The 17,120-nt window shown below is 40.8% G+C and overlaps 1 protein-coding gene and 1 long non-coding RNA gene across 2 annotated transcripts in view; both read right to left on the bottom strand.

Annotated features, from left to right (window-relative positions):
- LOC143485517 (uncharacterized) overlaps positions 1–4,615 on the bottom strand; it is a 12,065-nt gene extending 7,450 nt beyond the window's left edge. The window contains exons 1-4 of the mRNA XM_076984964.1: positions 4,513–4,615; positions 516–2,532; positions 299–427; positions 55–132 (exon numbers count right to left, since the gene is read on the bottom strand). Coding sequence (XP_076841079.1) covers positions 55–132; positions 299–427; positions 516–2,532; positions 4,513–4,602 — 2,314 coding nt within the window. The 5' untranslated portion in view covers positions 4,603–4,615. The remainder of the gene's footprint in view (positions 1–54; positions 133–298; positions 428–515; positions 2,533–4,512) is intronic.
- Positions 4,616–8,983: 4,368 nt separating this feature from the next.
- LOC143485402 (uncharacterized) lies at positions 8,984–16,545 on the bottom strand. Its single transcript, XR_013122869.1, has 5 exons — positions 16,028–16,545; positions 13,158–13,282; positions 9,723–9,885; positions 9,290–9,482; positions 8,984–9,091 (listed from the first exon to the last, which is right to left on the bottom strand). It is a non-coding gene; the product is annotated as an uncharacterized LOC143485402 (long non-coding RNA).
- Between the last annotated feature and the right edge of the window lie 575 nt (positions 16,546–17,120).

Genomic DNA, 17,120 nt, shown 5'->3' on the forward strand with positions numbered 1-17,120 from the left:
AACTGCAGATTACATACAAAAAAACTAAACAAAACATAGTTTAAGTTTCTTTACCAGTAGTCTGTGTGGAATGTTGATGACTTTGGTCAAGAGACAAGTCATGTTTCCGCTTCATCCCTTTATTACCCCGATCTTAAAGAACAGGAAATGTTATCTTAAATATAAGTATAATAAAGTGGACATTTCATGAACATGCAAAGACATTGTCCTAAGTCAAACCATGAGACAATTTTGATCAAACATATGCCTACATGAAAGATAATGAAGCTAATAGAGGACAAAAAATGAGCTAGCTTACCATGTGGATTTGAGAACTGTGCACTTTCAGAGGGTGATGGTTCAGGAGTTCTGGAGCTACAGCTTGGCTGAGGATCATCTGACTCTGCCTCATCACTTGATGTATCAGCATTAGAGTCTTCAATTTCATCTGATCAAGAAAAAAAAACATTTGCATACATACATACATACATATATACACACACACACAGTTTTTACATATTATAAAAGTTCCCTACCTTGTGGATTAATGACAATTTCATCTAACGTAGCACCCTGGAATTCTGATAGTGTCCCTCTTTCCATTGCAATAAGAAGCTTGCTCATTTTGGCAAGTTGCAAAGTACTTTCAGGTAAACGGTAGTATTGGCGATGAATCCTAATGTCATGCCCCAAAAAACTGGCAAGCTGATCCATTTCATTGTCTTTCAAATTCAACACCGTTGACAGAGTTGCAATCTGCTTTCTTAATTTTGTGGATGAAAGGGCTGATGGATTTCTTGCACCACAGGATTCTCCAAACTCACGCAGAACATCTGATCCACGATAAGATGAAAGAGCGTTTGGACGTGCAAACAGGTGTACATTTTCCTCCGGAACCTGACAGATATCTCTATGCTGGACGAGGAGGTCCATGCAATTGACCATATCAGGTGTCAGCAGCACAGCCACCTTCCTGCCCCTCTTGCCACGAATTTCTACTCTTTGGAAGTGTTCACACAGCTTCTTTTCAAAATCACTAAGACCAGAGGCAAGGTCTTCATGAACTGGTGATTTTACTCTTGAAAGATAAGACTCCAGCTTCATCCTTGAAGCCTCTCCACCCCTCCTTCTGTTAAAAAGTATGACTTTGGCAAGCACCAACTTGCATAAGCTTGCATAGGTTTTGACATCAGAGTGGTCCTTCAAAGCATGCTGATATTTTGTCATCTCAGTATTTAAAAAGGAGTGCAAAGTTTTGACGTCTTCTGTGAAGGGCAAAACCTGAGGTTTGTTCATTTTTGCCTCATTAAGAGTTGTTCCTGCTGCTGCTGAAATGGACTCATTCCATTTATGCTCTTGGAGAACCCTGAAGCTGCGTGCATCCTCAGCCAGCCTCTCTCTGCCCGTTATTATTGCACTGCATTCCACTGAAGTTGCTATTTTTGATAAACTGTGGCCAAGCTTCAGAGCCAACGATGGAATCCTGTAAGTGTTGGTCTCCTCACAATGCCCAGAAACAGCTCTCACAGATTTTATGACATGGGGAAAATTTGATGGCAAGACAAAATCTTCCATAGACCGAATAGGTGTCAGTCTTCTTGCCTCCAAGAGTAGACGTCCCACCTCTCTCATTTTTTGACGAATGTAATCATTCTTCGTGGAACTTGGGTTCAGCTTGTTGAACATCTGTTCTCCAAAAAGTAATATGTATTTATCATTTCTAATTACAGCAGAAACTTCATCATGTTTCATTTGACACACAACAGTTTTCCAAAATGCTTTGCTAACATCAGGAGGAACACGTGCCATGCAGTTGAGTGACTGAACCATCTTTTTTCTATTCCCAGGCTCATCAACTTTAGGGTTCTGTGGACAGTTTCTAATATGCCTCCAGAGTGACTTCCTTGCATATAGACCCTGGCAGTGTATACAGTGCGTAAACTCTTGAGTGGATCCTAGTTTCTGAGGTCTCCTACGGGCAACCAAATCTCCTTTGCCACTACTTGATATCAAAGCATTATGCAAAAAATTGCCTCTGGTGGTCAACAAACGTAATCGAACTCGTCTTTCTTTTGATTTCTTATCAAAGCTGAATGCTTTTGCTACGTCTGGTTCATTGTGATGTACATACTGCAGGTGTCTTGATATTTTAGAGTATGGCTTCTCACAATAAAGGCAGTACTGCTTCTTTGCGTATCGCCAGCTTTTACTTGAGGTTGGCATTGGAACTACATGAACACAACCCTGATCTGAAGGGGTGCTGGTATCAGGTTCTGTAGGACAGCTTTCACGTGAGCTACTTGCATGAATTTCTGAAGAAGACACTTGACACTGGGAGTTGACAGCTTTGACTGCCCCCTTTTGCTGGATTCGTGTTAACACACTGTCTTTATCATTGTTTCTCTTTAGTTTTTTGGGCGAAATATTACTCAGCATGTCAGACCTGCTACAGCTGGAAAGGTCTGAAGATTCACTGTCTATATTTGGTTCATAGTCTTCATCACTGTAGTCTGTACATTCAGAGTAATCAGTGGATTCATCCATGACAGCAGTCTAAAAAGATAGAACAATGAAAAATGCATAGATGACTACTTTTACACCCATCACAAATTACCATATTTTCCGGACTATAAGGCGCACCTAAAAGCCAAAACTTTTCCCAGAAATCGGATGTGCGCCTTATAATCCGGTGCGCCTTATACAAGTACTGAGTTCCGATATCTGACACAGGAACGTAATACGTACAGAACGTACCCCACGTAAACCAATCAAAGAACACTACGTAATACGTACAGTACCAGTACTTACGCTTACCTACAGGTATGCTGCAAAATAACATTTGTTTTTCCAGAACCCTCGAAAATGGCACCAGTGAAGAGACACGTTTACGAGGCACACTTAAAGCTACAGGCTATCAGTTATGCAGCTGTAAACGGGAATAGAGCAGCTGCGATACAATTTGGCATAAATGAATCTGTCACGTAGGGCTACGCCCCCTCTCCTAGCTGTCACTCCGGTTTCCCTTGTTCCCTCGTGTGTGTGTTGTTCCCTGCTCCTCGATCCCGCCCAGCTCGTCTGTTGCCCCGGTTTCCCTTGTCTGCCATGCCTTGTTATCATCGTCCTCACCTGTGTCTTGTTAGTTCCATGTTTATATAGTCCCTGTATTTCCCCCAGTCTGGTTATCGGTTGTTTTGTGCTATGCATGTATCTCTGTTCACGTTCGCGGTCTCTTGTGTTTGTATTCGTGTTTCCCCGTGTGTTTCAGCCTGTTCCGTTTTCCCTGCCGGGTTTTTGTGAGTACTCCTTGTGTTAAAATGTCATTGTTCAATGTTCGGACTCCCTTAATAATCTGACCCATGCCATCCTTTTTGACTCAGAGTTTGGAATTTCCCTTAATAAATCTCGCTTTCCTCAGCGTTTGTGTCCGCCTCCCTGCTCTGCGCTACGCAGAACGTTACAAAATCTATGGTTTGGAAATGGACGAAACAGGAAAATGAACTGCGTCAAGTAAAGAAGTCGAGACAGAGATTTCATTTCGTTTTCACTTTTTTCCACACATCACTATCCCTGCTGATCTGACTATGTGTGCTCATCTCACAGACAACGTTAAAAGGCAAGTGAAGAAAATTAATTCTGAGCTTGCCGTCATTCCGGGAGGATTAAACAAACAACTCCAACCGCTGGACATTGGCGTAAATGGGGCATTTAAAGTTGCGAGTGGCGTGGGAGCAATGGATGATAGACGGCGAACACACGTTTACTAAAACTGGAAGGCAGCGGCGGGCGAGTTACGAGTTATGCCACCGTTTGTGAATGTATTGTGGACGCGTGGGCCAAAGTTTCTGCTGTAACTGTTGTCCGAGCTTTCGCGAAAGCCGGCCTCATTGCTGAACAGCTACCTGGCAACGAGACTGACTCAGACATTGATGAGCGGGAACCCGGAGTGCTCGTTAGTGAAATTGCGCAGCTTTTTAATTCAGACACAGAAGATGAGGACTTTGATGGATTTGTGGGAGAAGAGGAGAAGAAAATTGTGTGTGTTTTGTCAAGTAGTATAATAAACTTTTAAAAATCACAGTTTCGCGTCCTTTACTTTTCTTGTAGACCGTATGTTTTAGCATGTGCCTAATATGGTGCCGTACAGAATACCAGTAAGTACTGTACAGAAATAGTGTCCGTAATTGAGACTGTGCCTTATAGTACGGTGCACCTTATACGTGGGTCAAATACAGAAAGAGACCCCGTAATTCAGAATGCGCCTTATAATACGGTGCACCTTATAGTCTGGAAAATATGGTATCTGAAGGGATCTGCAGATGTATGTAGCAATGTAATGTAAAATTAATCTCCTACAAACAGGCTTTTGCAATTTGAGTAGGTCAACAAATCTCACAACACAACGCAATTGAATGTTATTTTAAGACTTCCAAAAAGCACTTGAAAGAAATTATCAGATTAAAACTTGTTATAAATGTGTTCATATTATACTAAGTAAATATATTTCTAAAGAATGCACAACCAACTCAAATTTACCCATTCAGCAGGAAGGACAGGTGTGCACCCATCAGAAGCCAGTGAGGGTTCAGGTTCACCAGGAGATCTGGTCATTTTGTCTTCTTGCATGTCACTGCTGACATTCTAAATGAACACACAATAGCAGAAAAAACACAATTAGTAGTTAAAGCAGGATCAATTACAGTTTATTAAACATCAATTACGCCAAGGTGAATAATTAGGACCACACACACACACACACACACACTTTCAGGTCCAGTCCAATATCAGGACAAGTTACACTTCAAGCAGGTCGGAATTGGTAAATATGCTCTCTGCACATCTCAACTATTGTAAAACTATGTAAAAATAAAAATTCCATTGCTATCAAATTTACCCATTCAGCAGGAGGGACAGGTGTGCACCCATCAGAAGCCAGTGAGGGTTCAGGTTCACCAGGAGATCTGGTCATTTTGTCTTTTTGCATGTCACTGCTGACATTCTAAATGAACACACATATTTCATAATCACCATTAATAATGCCACAATAGCAGAAAAAACACAATTAGTAGTTAAAGCAGGATCAATTACAGTTTATTAAACATCAATTACGCCAAGGTGAATAATTAGGACCACACACACACACACTTTCAGGTCCAGTCCAATATCAGGACAAGTTACACTTCAAGCAGGTCGGAATTGGTGAAATATGCTCTCTGCACATCTCAACTATTGTAAAACTATGTAAAAATAAAAATTCCATTGCTATCAAATTTACCCATTCAGCAGGAGGGACAGGTGTGCACCCATCAGAAGCCAGTGAGGGTTCAGGTTCACCAGGAGATCTGGTCATTTTGTCTTTTTGCATGTCACTGCTGACATTCTAAATGAACACACATATTTCATAATCACCATTAATAATGCCACAATAGCAGAAAAAACACAATTAGTAGTTAAAGCAGGATCAATTACAGTTTATTAAACATCAATTACGCCAAGGTGAATAATTAGGACCACACACACACACACACTTTCAGGTCCAGTCCAATATCAGGACAAGTTACACTTCAAGCAGGTCGGAATTGGTGAAATATGCTCTCTGCACATCTCAACTATTGTAAAACTATGTAAAAATAAAAATTCCATTGCTATCAAATTTACCCATTCAGCAGGAGGGACAGGTGTGCACCCATCAGAAGCCAGTGAGGGTTCAGGTTCACCAGGAGATCTGGTCATTTTGTCTTTTTGCATGTCACTGCTGACATTCTAAATGAACACACATATTTCATAATCACCATTAATAATGCCACAATAGCAGAAAAAACACAATTAGTAGTTAAAACAGGATCAATTACAGTTTATTAAACATCAATTACGCTAAGGTGAATAATTAGGACCACACACACACACTTTCAGGTCCAGTCCAATATCAGGACAAGTTACACTTCAAGCAGGTCAGAATTGGTGAAATATGCTCTCTGCACATCTCAACTATTGTAAAACTATGTAAAAATAAAAATTCCATTGCTATCAAATTTACCCATTCAGCAGGAGGGCCAGGTGTGCACCCATCAGAAGCCAGTGAGGGTTCAGGTTCACCAGGAGATCTGGTCATTTTGTCTTCTTGCATGTCACTGCTGACATTCTAAATGAACACACATATTTCATAATCACCATTAATAATGCCACAATAGCAGAAAAAACACAATTAGTAGTTAAAACAGGATCAATTACAGTTTATTAAACATCAATTACGCTAAGGTGAATAATTAGGACCACACACACACACACTTTCAGGTCCAGTCCAATATCAGGACAAGTTACACTTCAAGCAGGTCGGAATTGGTGAAATATGCTCTCTGCACATCTCAACTATTGTAAAACTATGTAAAAATAAAAATTCCATTGCTATCAAATTTACCCATTCAGCAGGAGGGCCAGGTGTGCACCCATCAGAAGCCAGTGAGGGTTCAGGTTCACCAGGAGATCTGGTCATTTTGTCTTTTTGCATGTCACTGCTGACATTCTAAATGAACACACATATTTCATAATCACCATTAATAATGCCACAATAGCAGAAAAAACACAATTAGTAGTTAAAACAGGATCAATTACAGTTTATTAAACATCAATTACGCTAAGGTGAATAATTAGGACCACACACACACACTTTCAGGTCCAGTCCAATATCAGGACAAGTTACACTTCAAGCAGGTCAGAATTGGTGAAATATGCTCTCTGCACATCTCAACTATTGTAAAACTATGTAAAAATAAAAATTCCATTGCTATCAAATTTACCCATTCAGCAGGAGGGCCAGGTGTGCACCCATCAGAAGCCAGTGAGGGTTCAGGTTCACCAGGAGATCTGGTCATTTTGTCTTCTTGCATGTCACTGCTGACATTCTAAATGAACACACATATTTCATAATCACCATTAATAATGCCACAATAGCAGAAAAAACACAATTAGTAGTTAAAGCAGGATCAATTACAGTTTATTAAACATCAATTACGCCAAGGTGAATAATTAGGACCACACACACACACACACACACACACACACACACTTTCAGGTCCAGTCCAATATCAGGACAAGTTACACTTCAAGCAGGTCAGAATTGGTGAAATGTGCTCTCTGCACATCTTAACTATTGTAAAACTAGGTAAAAATAAAAATTCCATTGCTATCAAATTTACCCATTCAGCAGGAGGGCCAGGTGTGCACCCATCAGAAGCCAGTGAGGGTTCAGGTTCACCAGGAGATCTGGTCATTTTGTCTTTTTGCATGTCACTGCTGACATTCTAAATGAACACACATATTTCATAATCACCATTAATAATGCCACAATAGCAGAAAAAACACAATTAGTAGTTAAAACAGGATCAATTACAGTTTATTAAACATCAATTACGCTAAGGTGAATAATTAGGACCACACACACACACTTTCAGGTCCAGTCCAATATCAGGACAAGTTACACTTCAAGCAGGTCAGAATTGGTGAAATATGCTCTCTGCACATCTCAACTATTGTAAAACTATGTAAAAATAAAAATTCCATTGCTATCAAATTTACCCATTCAGCAGGAGGGACAGGTGTGCACCCATCAGAAGCCAGTGAGGGTTCAGGTTCACCAGGAGATCTGGTCATTTTGTCTTCTTGCATGTCACTGCTGACATTCTAAATGAACACACATATTTCATAATCACCATTAATAATGCCACAATAGCAGAAAAAACACAATTAGTAGTTAAAGCAGGATCAATTACAGTTTATTAAACATCAATTACGCCAAGGTGAATAATTAGGACCACACACACACACACACACACACTTTCAGGTCCAGTCCAATATCAGGACAAGTTACACTTCAAGCAGGTCGGAATTGGTGAAATATGCTCTCTGCACATCTCAACTATTGTAAAACTATGTAAAAATAAAAATTCCATTGCTATCAAATTTACCCATTCAGCAGGAGGGCCAGGTGTGCACCCATCAGAAGCCAGTGAGGGTTCAGGTTCACCAGGAGATCTGGTCATTTTGTCTTTTTGCATGTCACTGCTGACATTCTAAATGAACACACATATTTCATAATCACCATTAATAATGCCACAATAGCAGAAAAAACACAATTAGTAGTTAAAACAGGATCAATTACAGTTTATTAAACATCAATTACGCTAAGGTGAATAATTAGGACCACACACACACACTTTCAGGTCCAGTCCAATATCAGGACAAGTTACACTTCAAGCAGGTCAGAATTGGTGAAATATGCTCTCTGCACATCTCAACTATTGTAAAACTATGTAAAAATAAAAATTCCATTGCTATCAAATTTACCCATTCAGCAGGAGGGACAGGTGTGCACCCATCAGAAGCCAGTGAGGGTTCAGGTTCACCAGGAGATCTGGTCATTTTGTCTTGTTGCATGTCACTGCTGACATTCTAAATGAACACACATATTTCATAATCACCATTAATAATGCCACAATAGCAGAAAAAACACAATTAGTAGTTAAAGCAGGATCAATTACAGTTTGTTAAACATCAATTACGCCAAGGTGAATAATTAGGACCACACACACACTTTCAGGTCCAGTCCAATATCAGGACAATTTACACTTCAAGCTGATCAGAATTGGTGAAATATGCTCTCTGCACATCTCAGCTATTGTAAAACTATGTAAAAATACAAATTCCATTGCTATCTTAAACATTATTGGCAAAAACTAAATGTGTTTAGTACATAGAAAAATGTTAAACAGCAAAACAAATACACAAACAATTAGGACATCACACAGACAACTGTTATGACATTGTAGACTCTACACCAGTCTAAAAATTTCCCATTAAGAATTTTTTGCCATCAACCTTCAGAAAATTTATTAATAAAAAGTCAAAGCACATTAAGGCTTAGCAGGTTATTTAAATTTCACCCCAACAGTGCCTCTGAATGTTATTTCAGGACATCTAAGTGAGTGTTGAGTATATAGACAGATTGTACCTGTGAAATAGTGTTTATTTGTTCCAGTCTCTCAGAAGCCAGAGAAGGTTCAGGTTCACCAAAACGTTTTTTCTGTAACATGTCTTTCTTTGAAATATTAACTTTAACCTTTTATGACAAAACAAAGTCAATTAGTATACAAAATCATGTAAAATTGTGTAACATTTTACTAACATTCAGCTAAACACCGTCATCCATCATATCTCTATCTCAGATACAAAAACAAACTACCCAAACAGGTGCCCAAATATGGTGCAAGAGATGATCGTTCCCATATATTGTTTTTCAGTGTTTTTTTTTACTCACCAGTGAACGCCACGGCCAAGCACTGTCTCCATAATCGTATGTTATTTCTTCCCCCGGGAGTATATTCTTGATCGCGAATAAACACAGGTGTGGCCTGCCATTAACTACAATTTTCTTCATTTTACAGTTGGCATTTTTTGCATCATCATTCACAAGCCTGCCAAGTGTTCCATCCTCTTCAGAAGCATCAATGCTGAAAGAAACATTCTTATCTTAGATGTATTCCACTCAATACATGAACATTGATGGATTAGTAGTACGTTACAGGAAATATACCAATTGCACAAAATATTTTAATATCTACTATAGATAAACCCCTGAAAAAATAAAAATACAAAATCAGCACATTTCAGGCACAATGTGATTTTATCTTGCATGCAAGTTAGCAACTAGACTAACAGAGAAATGTTTAGAAATTTACAGCGTGACGTACCACCATGAGCTTCCATTCCACTCAAAGTCAAACAAAAACCCATTTTGTTTTTCTGTATATCTTCTTTGTCTTTTAAAACTCTCCTTTTGTGAAATAAGTTTTCCTTTATATTCAAGCACAAAGCATCCACTCTCAATGTGCATGAGGGCAAACACTCCCCTTCCTAAAATAGAACAGAAATTAAATGTAAAGGACATTTGTTTAATTTAAAGACAATGAATCTAAAATGCAAAGATTTTGGAGGATGCTGCTGCTAAATAAAGAGCTCTAACATGTACATTGATCATGTAAGCAGAGGACAGTAACGACTAAGCATCTTCAGGCATCAAATAGAAATGGTTGTATAAAATAACCAACAAATTATTGGGTTAAAAAAAGTAATTGAGATATATGTTGCAAAGGGCTGCAGAACAGTACCCAGGGCTGCTGGATCTAAAGCTGACAAGGATATAATCTGCTACGGTACATTTCAAAACTAGTTGGTCAGGGTGTAAGGATGAGGTTGGTTGGTTGGTCAGGGTGTAAGGATGAGGTTGGTTGGTTGGTCAGGGTGTAAGAATGAGGTTGGTTGGCTGGTCAGGGTGTAAGGATGAGGTTGGTTGGCTGGTCAGGGTGTAAGGATGAGGTTGGTTGGCTGGTCAGGGTGTAAGGATGAGGTTGGTTTGTTGGTCAGGGTGTAAGGATGAGGTTGGTTTGTTGGTCAGGGTGTAAGGATAAGGTTGGTTGGTTGGTCAGGGTGTAAGGATGAGGTTGGTTGGTTGGTTGGTCAGGGTGTAAGGATGAGGTTGGTTGGTTGGTTGGTCAGGGTGTAAGGATGAGGTTGGTTGGTTGGTTGGTCAGGGTGTAAGGATGAGGTTGGTTGGCTGGTCAGGGTGTAAGGATGAGGTTGGTTGGTTGGTCAGGGTGTAAGGATGAGGTTGGTTGGTTGGTCAGGGTGTAAGAATGAGGTTGGTTGGTTGGTCAGGGTGTAAGAATGAGGTTGGTTGGTTGGTCAGGGTGTAAGGATGAGGTTGGTTGGTTGGTCAGGGTGTAAGGATGAGGTTGGTTGGTTGGTCAGGGTGTAAGGATGAGGTTGGTTGGTTGGTCAGGGTGTAAGGATGAGGTTGGTTGGTTGGTCAGGGTGTAAGGATGAGGTTGGTTGGTTGGTTGGGTGTAAGGATGAGGTTGGTTGGTTGGTCAGGGTGTAAGGATGAGGTTGGTTGGTTGGTCAGGGTGTAAGAATGAGGTTGGTTGGTTGGTCAGGGTGTAAGAATGAGGTTGGTTGGTTGGTCAGGGTGTAAGGATGAGGTTGGTTGGTTGGTCAGGGTGTAAGGATGAGGTTGGTTGGTTGGTCAGGGTGTAAGAATGAGGTTGGTTGGTTGGTCAGGGTGTAAGAATGAGGTTGGTTGGTTGGTCAGGGTGTAAGGATGAGGTTGGTTGGTTGGTCAGGGTGTAAGGATGAGGTTGGTTGGTTGGTCAGGGTGTAAGGATGAGGTTGGTTGGTTGGTCAGGGTGTAAGGATGAGGTTGGTTGGTTGGTCAGGGTGTAAGGATGAGGTTGGTTGGTTGGTCAGGGTGTAAGAATGAGGTTGGTTGGTTGGTCAGGGTGTAAGAATGAGGTTGGTTGGTTGGTCAGGGTGTAAGAATGAGGTTGGTTGGTCAGGGTGTAAGGATGAGGTTGGTTGGTCAGGGTGTAAGAATGAGGTTGGTTGGTCAGGGTGTAAGAATGAGGTTGGTTGGTCAGGGTGTAAGAATGAGGTTGGTTGGTTGGTTGGTCAGGGTGTAAGGATGAGGTTGGTTGGTCAGGGTGTAAGGATGAGGTTGGTTGGTCAGGGTGTAAGGATGAGGTTGGTTGGTCAGGGTGTAAGGATGAGGTTGGTTGGTCAAGGTGTAAGGATGAGGTTGGTTGGTCAAGGTGTAAGGATGAGGTTGGTTGGTTGGTTGGTTGGTCAGGGTGTAAGGATGAGGTTGGTTGGTTGGTTGGTCAGGGTGTAAGGATGAGGTTGGTTGGTTGGTCAGGGTGTAAGGATGAGGTTGGTTGGTCAGGGTGTGGCCACTCTGGGATCTCTGTGCTTTACACCGTGGTCCCGGGGGAACTGAATTTTCCACTTGTGGGATCAATAAAGTTTAAGTTTAGTTTAAGGATGAGGTTGGTTGGTCAGGGTGTAAGGATGAGGTAATAAAGCTAGAGTGGAGTCCGTGAGTTATAGTTACACAGGGTGCCTTATAGCATAGGTGGACATTAACAGTGCAAGTGGGGCTGGGGATGGCGTTAGTCACTGGGTGTGTATAACGTATCAAGGGGCGGGTGTGACGCAACCGCAAGTTTTAAAATAATTTATTAAATGAAATAAACACAATAGAACCAAGGAGAACAATCAGGTAGAAGGGGATGTACGCTAAAGGGTACATAAACTTAATGACACAGCAAACAAGCAACACACTACCAGAACAAAAATATTAAACATGCTACCAGAGACCTAGTTCAACTCAAGACGACAGACATACAAGCAACCACGAATGCATATTTCTAATATAATCAACCGAGATAAAAGAACAGAATAAAACATACGGTTTTAAACACTAGGGGTACAGAACACAGGAATCTAGTTACTGTGTTCGTGTTATATTCTTAAATGCAGAACACTTATCGGGAGGGTGGAATGACGGAAGGACAACGCTAGACTGAAAGCATAAAACTACGAGAGAATAACCAGGTAGGGAACACTAGATCAGGGAAAATAGACTATGGCAAAAGACAATGAGCTCAGAGGGAAACAGAAATGTCACGGGCAAGTAGGAAACATGGTAAGGAACATAAGGAAGACCAAACAGAACTGACCAAACCGGAATACTGGGGAAGCAAGGGAGAAACGATAAGCAGGCAAGGAGAGAGCAGCGCACAGGAAAACAGGTAGATGTAAAAACACAAAGCACTCTAGAAAACGAAACCTAGACAAAGACAGAGAGACTACACGGAATGGAGAGCAGAGCAAGGCAGGGCAGGATAAAGGAGTACTCACAAACACAATGACTGACGCAGATGGCTGAAACAGAAGGACTAAAATACACTGGGACAGGGAAACTAAACAAGACACAGGTGGGAACACTGAGGACAGGGGCGTGACAGACAGAAGGGAACTATGGCAATGGGGAAACAAGGCAGGACAATCGAGGGGGGTGGAGTTGGGCATGACAGTGTGCCAGTATGGATCTATTCTGTAATTAGTGTTTGATGATGAAATAGGTAAAAATTTATATGGAACTGGTGGGACGGAGTACACATTAACGGTGTCAATGGGGCCAGGTGTAGACTGGGTATGGTGGTGTGGGCTTAATGTAGTGAAATGTGGATGAAGAGATGTGTCTACTTGAAAACCTTCAATTAAGAACTTCACCTTCATGTGCTAAACCAAATCATGAAGTCATTAAGGAAAACTCATGAATTAAGGCTTACCTTTATATGCATTTATGAGTCTTTCTTCAAACCAAGGTTTATCTTTTTGAGAAATAACATGCCCAGTAGCATCTTCTACCGGACTAAGCCTGGTTCTTCTTTTTGACATGTTTGTACAGGATTGTCTAGGGACAATAAAATTCTGAATTACATGGAAATAAACATTAAATGTTCATTCATTTTAGGTCAGCCTAAAAACATCTTAATTCCAATTCCAATCTTAATTCCAATAAAAAATTCTAGAAGCATAATAACTTCAAAACAAACACAAAAAGGCCCTTGTGCTTTTCAGAATACTGGATGTTCTTTTTGAATATGTAGACCAGACACTGACAATTTTTACAGCTTTAACTTAAATATGTTGCCTTTATGTTGATCGCCTCTAAAATATGTATTTGGAAATATCAATACATAAATACTTTAGATAATTCCAGTAAGTGAATGTCTGTTTATCGTTGCTTCTTTAAAACTGCAATTAACCATTATTTCCTAAACTAAAGTTGAGTTAAAAAAAAAAACAAAAAAAACCCTATTTTCACAGCACTACTTATAAAGCGATTCGTTCTCACAGAATACCTCACTCTGCTTCCTCTGCTCCCCTCCCCCACTCTGCAAAGCTCAAAACGTAACTGGCACCCCTCCCCCATTCTAATGCAGACAGGATTAGGGTTACAGATCTCAATCGACTAAATATTTGGTATATTTCTAGAAATGTTCAAAATATACATTTTCCTAACAATTACATACACATATATATATATATATATATATATATATATATATATATATATATATATATATATATACATACATACATACATACATAATATATATATATATATATATATATATATATATATATATATATATATATATATATATATATATACATACATACATACATACATACATACATTATATAAATTCAGCACAACTTTCTGACGTCCGCCATTTCACAACTGCAAACGTCACCAGTGCACCTTCCCCCACCCGAACAGCAACTTGCACTGCCCAGCTAAATCCCTCAAAGTTCAGAACTCGCCACTCTAACCCTAACCCTAACTCCTCCCTCTCTCTGCTTAGTCTCCACCCCTCCCCCACTCTGCAAAGCTGAGAAACGTAACTGGCACCCCTCCTCCCCCATTCTAATGCGGACAGGATTAGGGTTAGCGTATTACGATCTCAATCGACTAAGTATTTGGAATATTTCTGGAAATGTTCAAAATATACATTCAAAATATACATTTTCCTAACAATTAAATAAGTTATATATGTGTAAATATATGTTTAAATTCAGCACAACTCTCTGACGTCCGCCATTTCACAACTGCAAACGTCACCAGTGCACCTTCCCCCACCCGAACAGCAACTTGCACTGCCCAGCTAAATCCCTCAAAGTTCAGAACTCGCCACTCTAACCCTAACCCTAACTCCTCCCTCTCTCTGCTTAGTCTCCACCCCTCCCCCACTCTGCAAAGCTGAGAAACGTAACTGGCACCCCTCCTCCCCCATTCTAATGCGGACAGGATTAGGGTTAGCGTATTACGATCTCAATCGACTAAGTATTTGGAATATTTCTGGAAATGTTCAAAATATACATTCAAAATATACATTTTCCTAACAATTAAATAAGTTATATATGTGTAAATATATGTTTAAATTCAGCACAACTCTCTGACGTCCGCCATTTCACAACTGCAAACGTCACCAGTGCACCTTCCCCCACCCGAACAGCAACTTGCACTGCCCAGCTAAATCCCTCAAAGTTCAGAACTCGCCACTCTAACCCTAACCCTAACTCCTCCCTCTCTCTGCTTAGTCTCCACCCCTCCCCCACTCTGCAAAGCTGAGAAACGTAACTGGCACCCCTCCTCCCCCATTCTAATGCGGACAGGATTAGGGTTAGCGTATTACGATCTCAATCGACTAAGTATTTGGAATATTTCTGGAAATGTTCAAAATATACATTCAAAATATACATTTTCCTAACAATTAAATAAATTATATGTGTAAATATATGTTTAAATTCAGCACAACTTTCTGACGTCCGCCATTACACAACTGTCTCCACCCTTCCCCCACTCTGCCGTGTTGAAAAAGCATGTAATACCGCTCGCGCAAAGGAACTGACACGGAGCCAGAGTAAAGCTGGGCATACACTGTACGATATTTTAAATGGTGTACTCAGCTCCATCTCAAACTGTACGACTAAATCGCAGGGTTTAAAAGGAGAGTCGGCTCGTAGAGCTGCTTCAACAGTGCGATACTCTCACGAGGAGCGATTTGAATATCAAACATGTTTGATATTCTTGCGACGCTGCGATTTCTGATCGGGAGTTGGTCGTGAGGTGTGAATCGCTCCTCGTTTACCTGTGTAAACTATACGATGCACGACACGCGATTGAGCCGAAACTCAGCCCGATCGCAAAGATAGTCACACGAGTGAAAAATCGGCTCAAAATGGGCCAAAAATCGCACAGTGTACGCCCAGCTTTAAGCGGCGTGTAACAAAAACCCAATTATGATGACTGACGAGAGCTGAATCGACTAAGTGGAGATTTGGATATATCTAATTCGAAGATGTCAAATTTATTACATAATTTATATAAAAACAACTACGGATCCCTTGCTGTTACTTATACTGATAAAATAACTCGTAAAGAAATCTAAGTCTGATAAACTGGACGGACACTTGCCAGGTTAAACATACGAATTTAACAGCAAAGTGTTTCACTCTAGGTAACGCATTTAAAAGTAATTTGTTCTAAGCGCATGAAGAAAGAAAAACAAATTAATATAGACACGTATATAATAAGGTTGTCAAATACTCTAAAAACATTAACAAGAAAAAAATATGTTTTTTAACTTACCACATCCACGCAGGTAATAAAAGCTCTCCGTCCAACTTCTCCAATTTTCCCGGGAAAAACGTGACGTAATTTTGCCGCGAACGCTCGAAGGATTATTTGTTTATCTAATGAGTATTGGATGGATTGGATGCTTCCTAGTAGACTACTGACGTCACATCCGGGAATAGCTGACGCGTCTTCCGAAGTGTGCGTGGCTTTGCTTGCAGTTCCTCAATAATCCGCTGGTGGCGTGCACACACTTCAGCCAAATTGCCACACCCACACCCAGATTTGTTCTGACGATTGTTAAAATTTAGTACTTTCGCGATATCAATTACAGAGATACATTATACCTCTCTGAACACCGTAGCATCGTCAGAAAAGTTAGGACATGGTTTTTGGTACTGACTTTTACATGAGTCCTAACTTCGTGACTGTGTATTATGACATTTGTACTGATTTTTCACAAAAACAAACACACACACACACACACACACACACACACACACACACACACACACACACACACACACACACACACACACACACACACACACTCAAATAACGCAGGTAAAGTACCTGAGTTTGGAGTAGCAGTTCCTGACTTTTGAGCTCTTTGGATTTCATGTTCAGTTGCTCCATCATCTTCTGCACTTCTAACTCCTAAACACACACACAAGAAAAACAAACAAATACAAACAACTCTCACCGTCTTTATACACATAACCACCCGACTGGGTACGGCAGAAGAGGCGTTTTTGCGCGTGCGTATCGTGTGGGTGTGGGATCTTACTTTCTGCATGTGTGTTTTGTGGGTGTGTTGGAGCTGAGAGTCGAGCTGTAGTCTGAGCTGCTCCAGCTGGGATGTGTGTGAAGCCTGCATTCTCTCCTTCTCCTCCAGATGAGCCCTCAACAAGCGCTCCCTCTCCACGCTCTCCTGCACACACACCGTGTGATGAACACACATTGGCTCGGCCTCTCAGGTGATCACTGAGCTGTGAGTAAATGAATTCTCCCTGCCGCACCTCCTCCAGGTGCTCGTGTCTGAGGGTGAGGAGCTGCTCCTGGTGCTCCTGCGACAGCTGCTCCAGCTTCCTGCTGTGCTCCCTCTGAA

This window comes from Brachyhypopomus gauderio, unplaced genomic scaffold (genome assembly GCF_052324685.1).
Source record: "Brachyhypopomus gauderio isolate BG-103 unplaced genomic scaffold, BGAUD_0.2 sc34, whole genome shotgun sequence".
Lineage (NCBI taxonomy): Eukaryota > Metazoa > Chordata > Actinopteri > Gymnotiformes > Hypopomidae > Brachyhypopomus > Brachyhypopomus gauderio.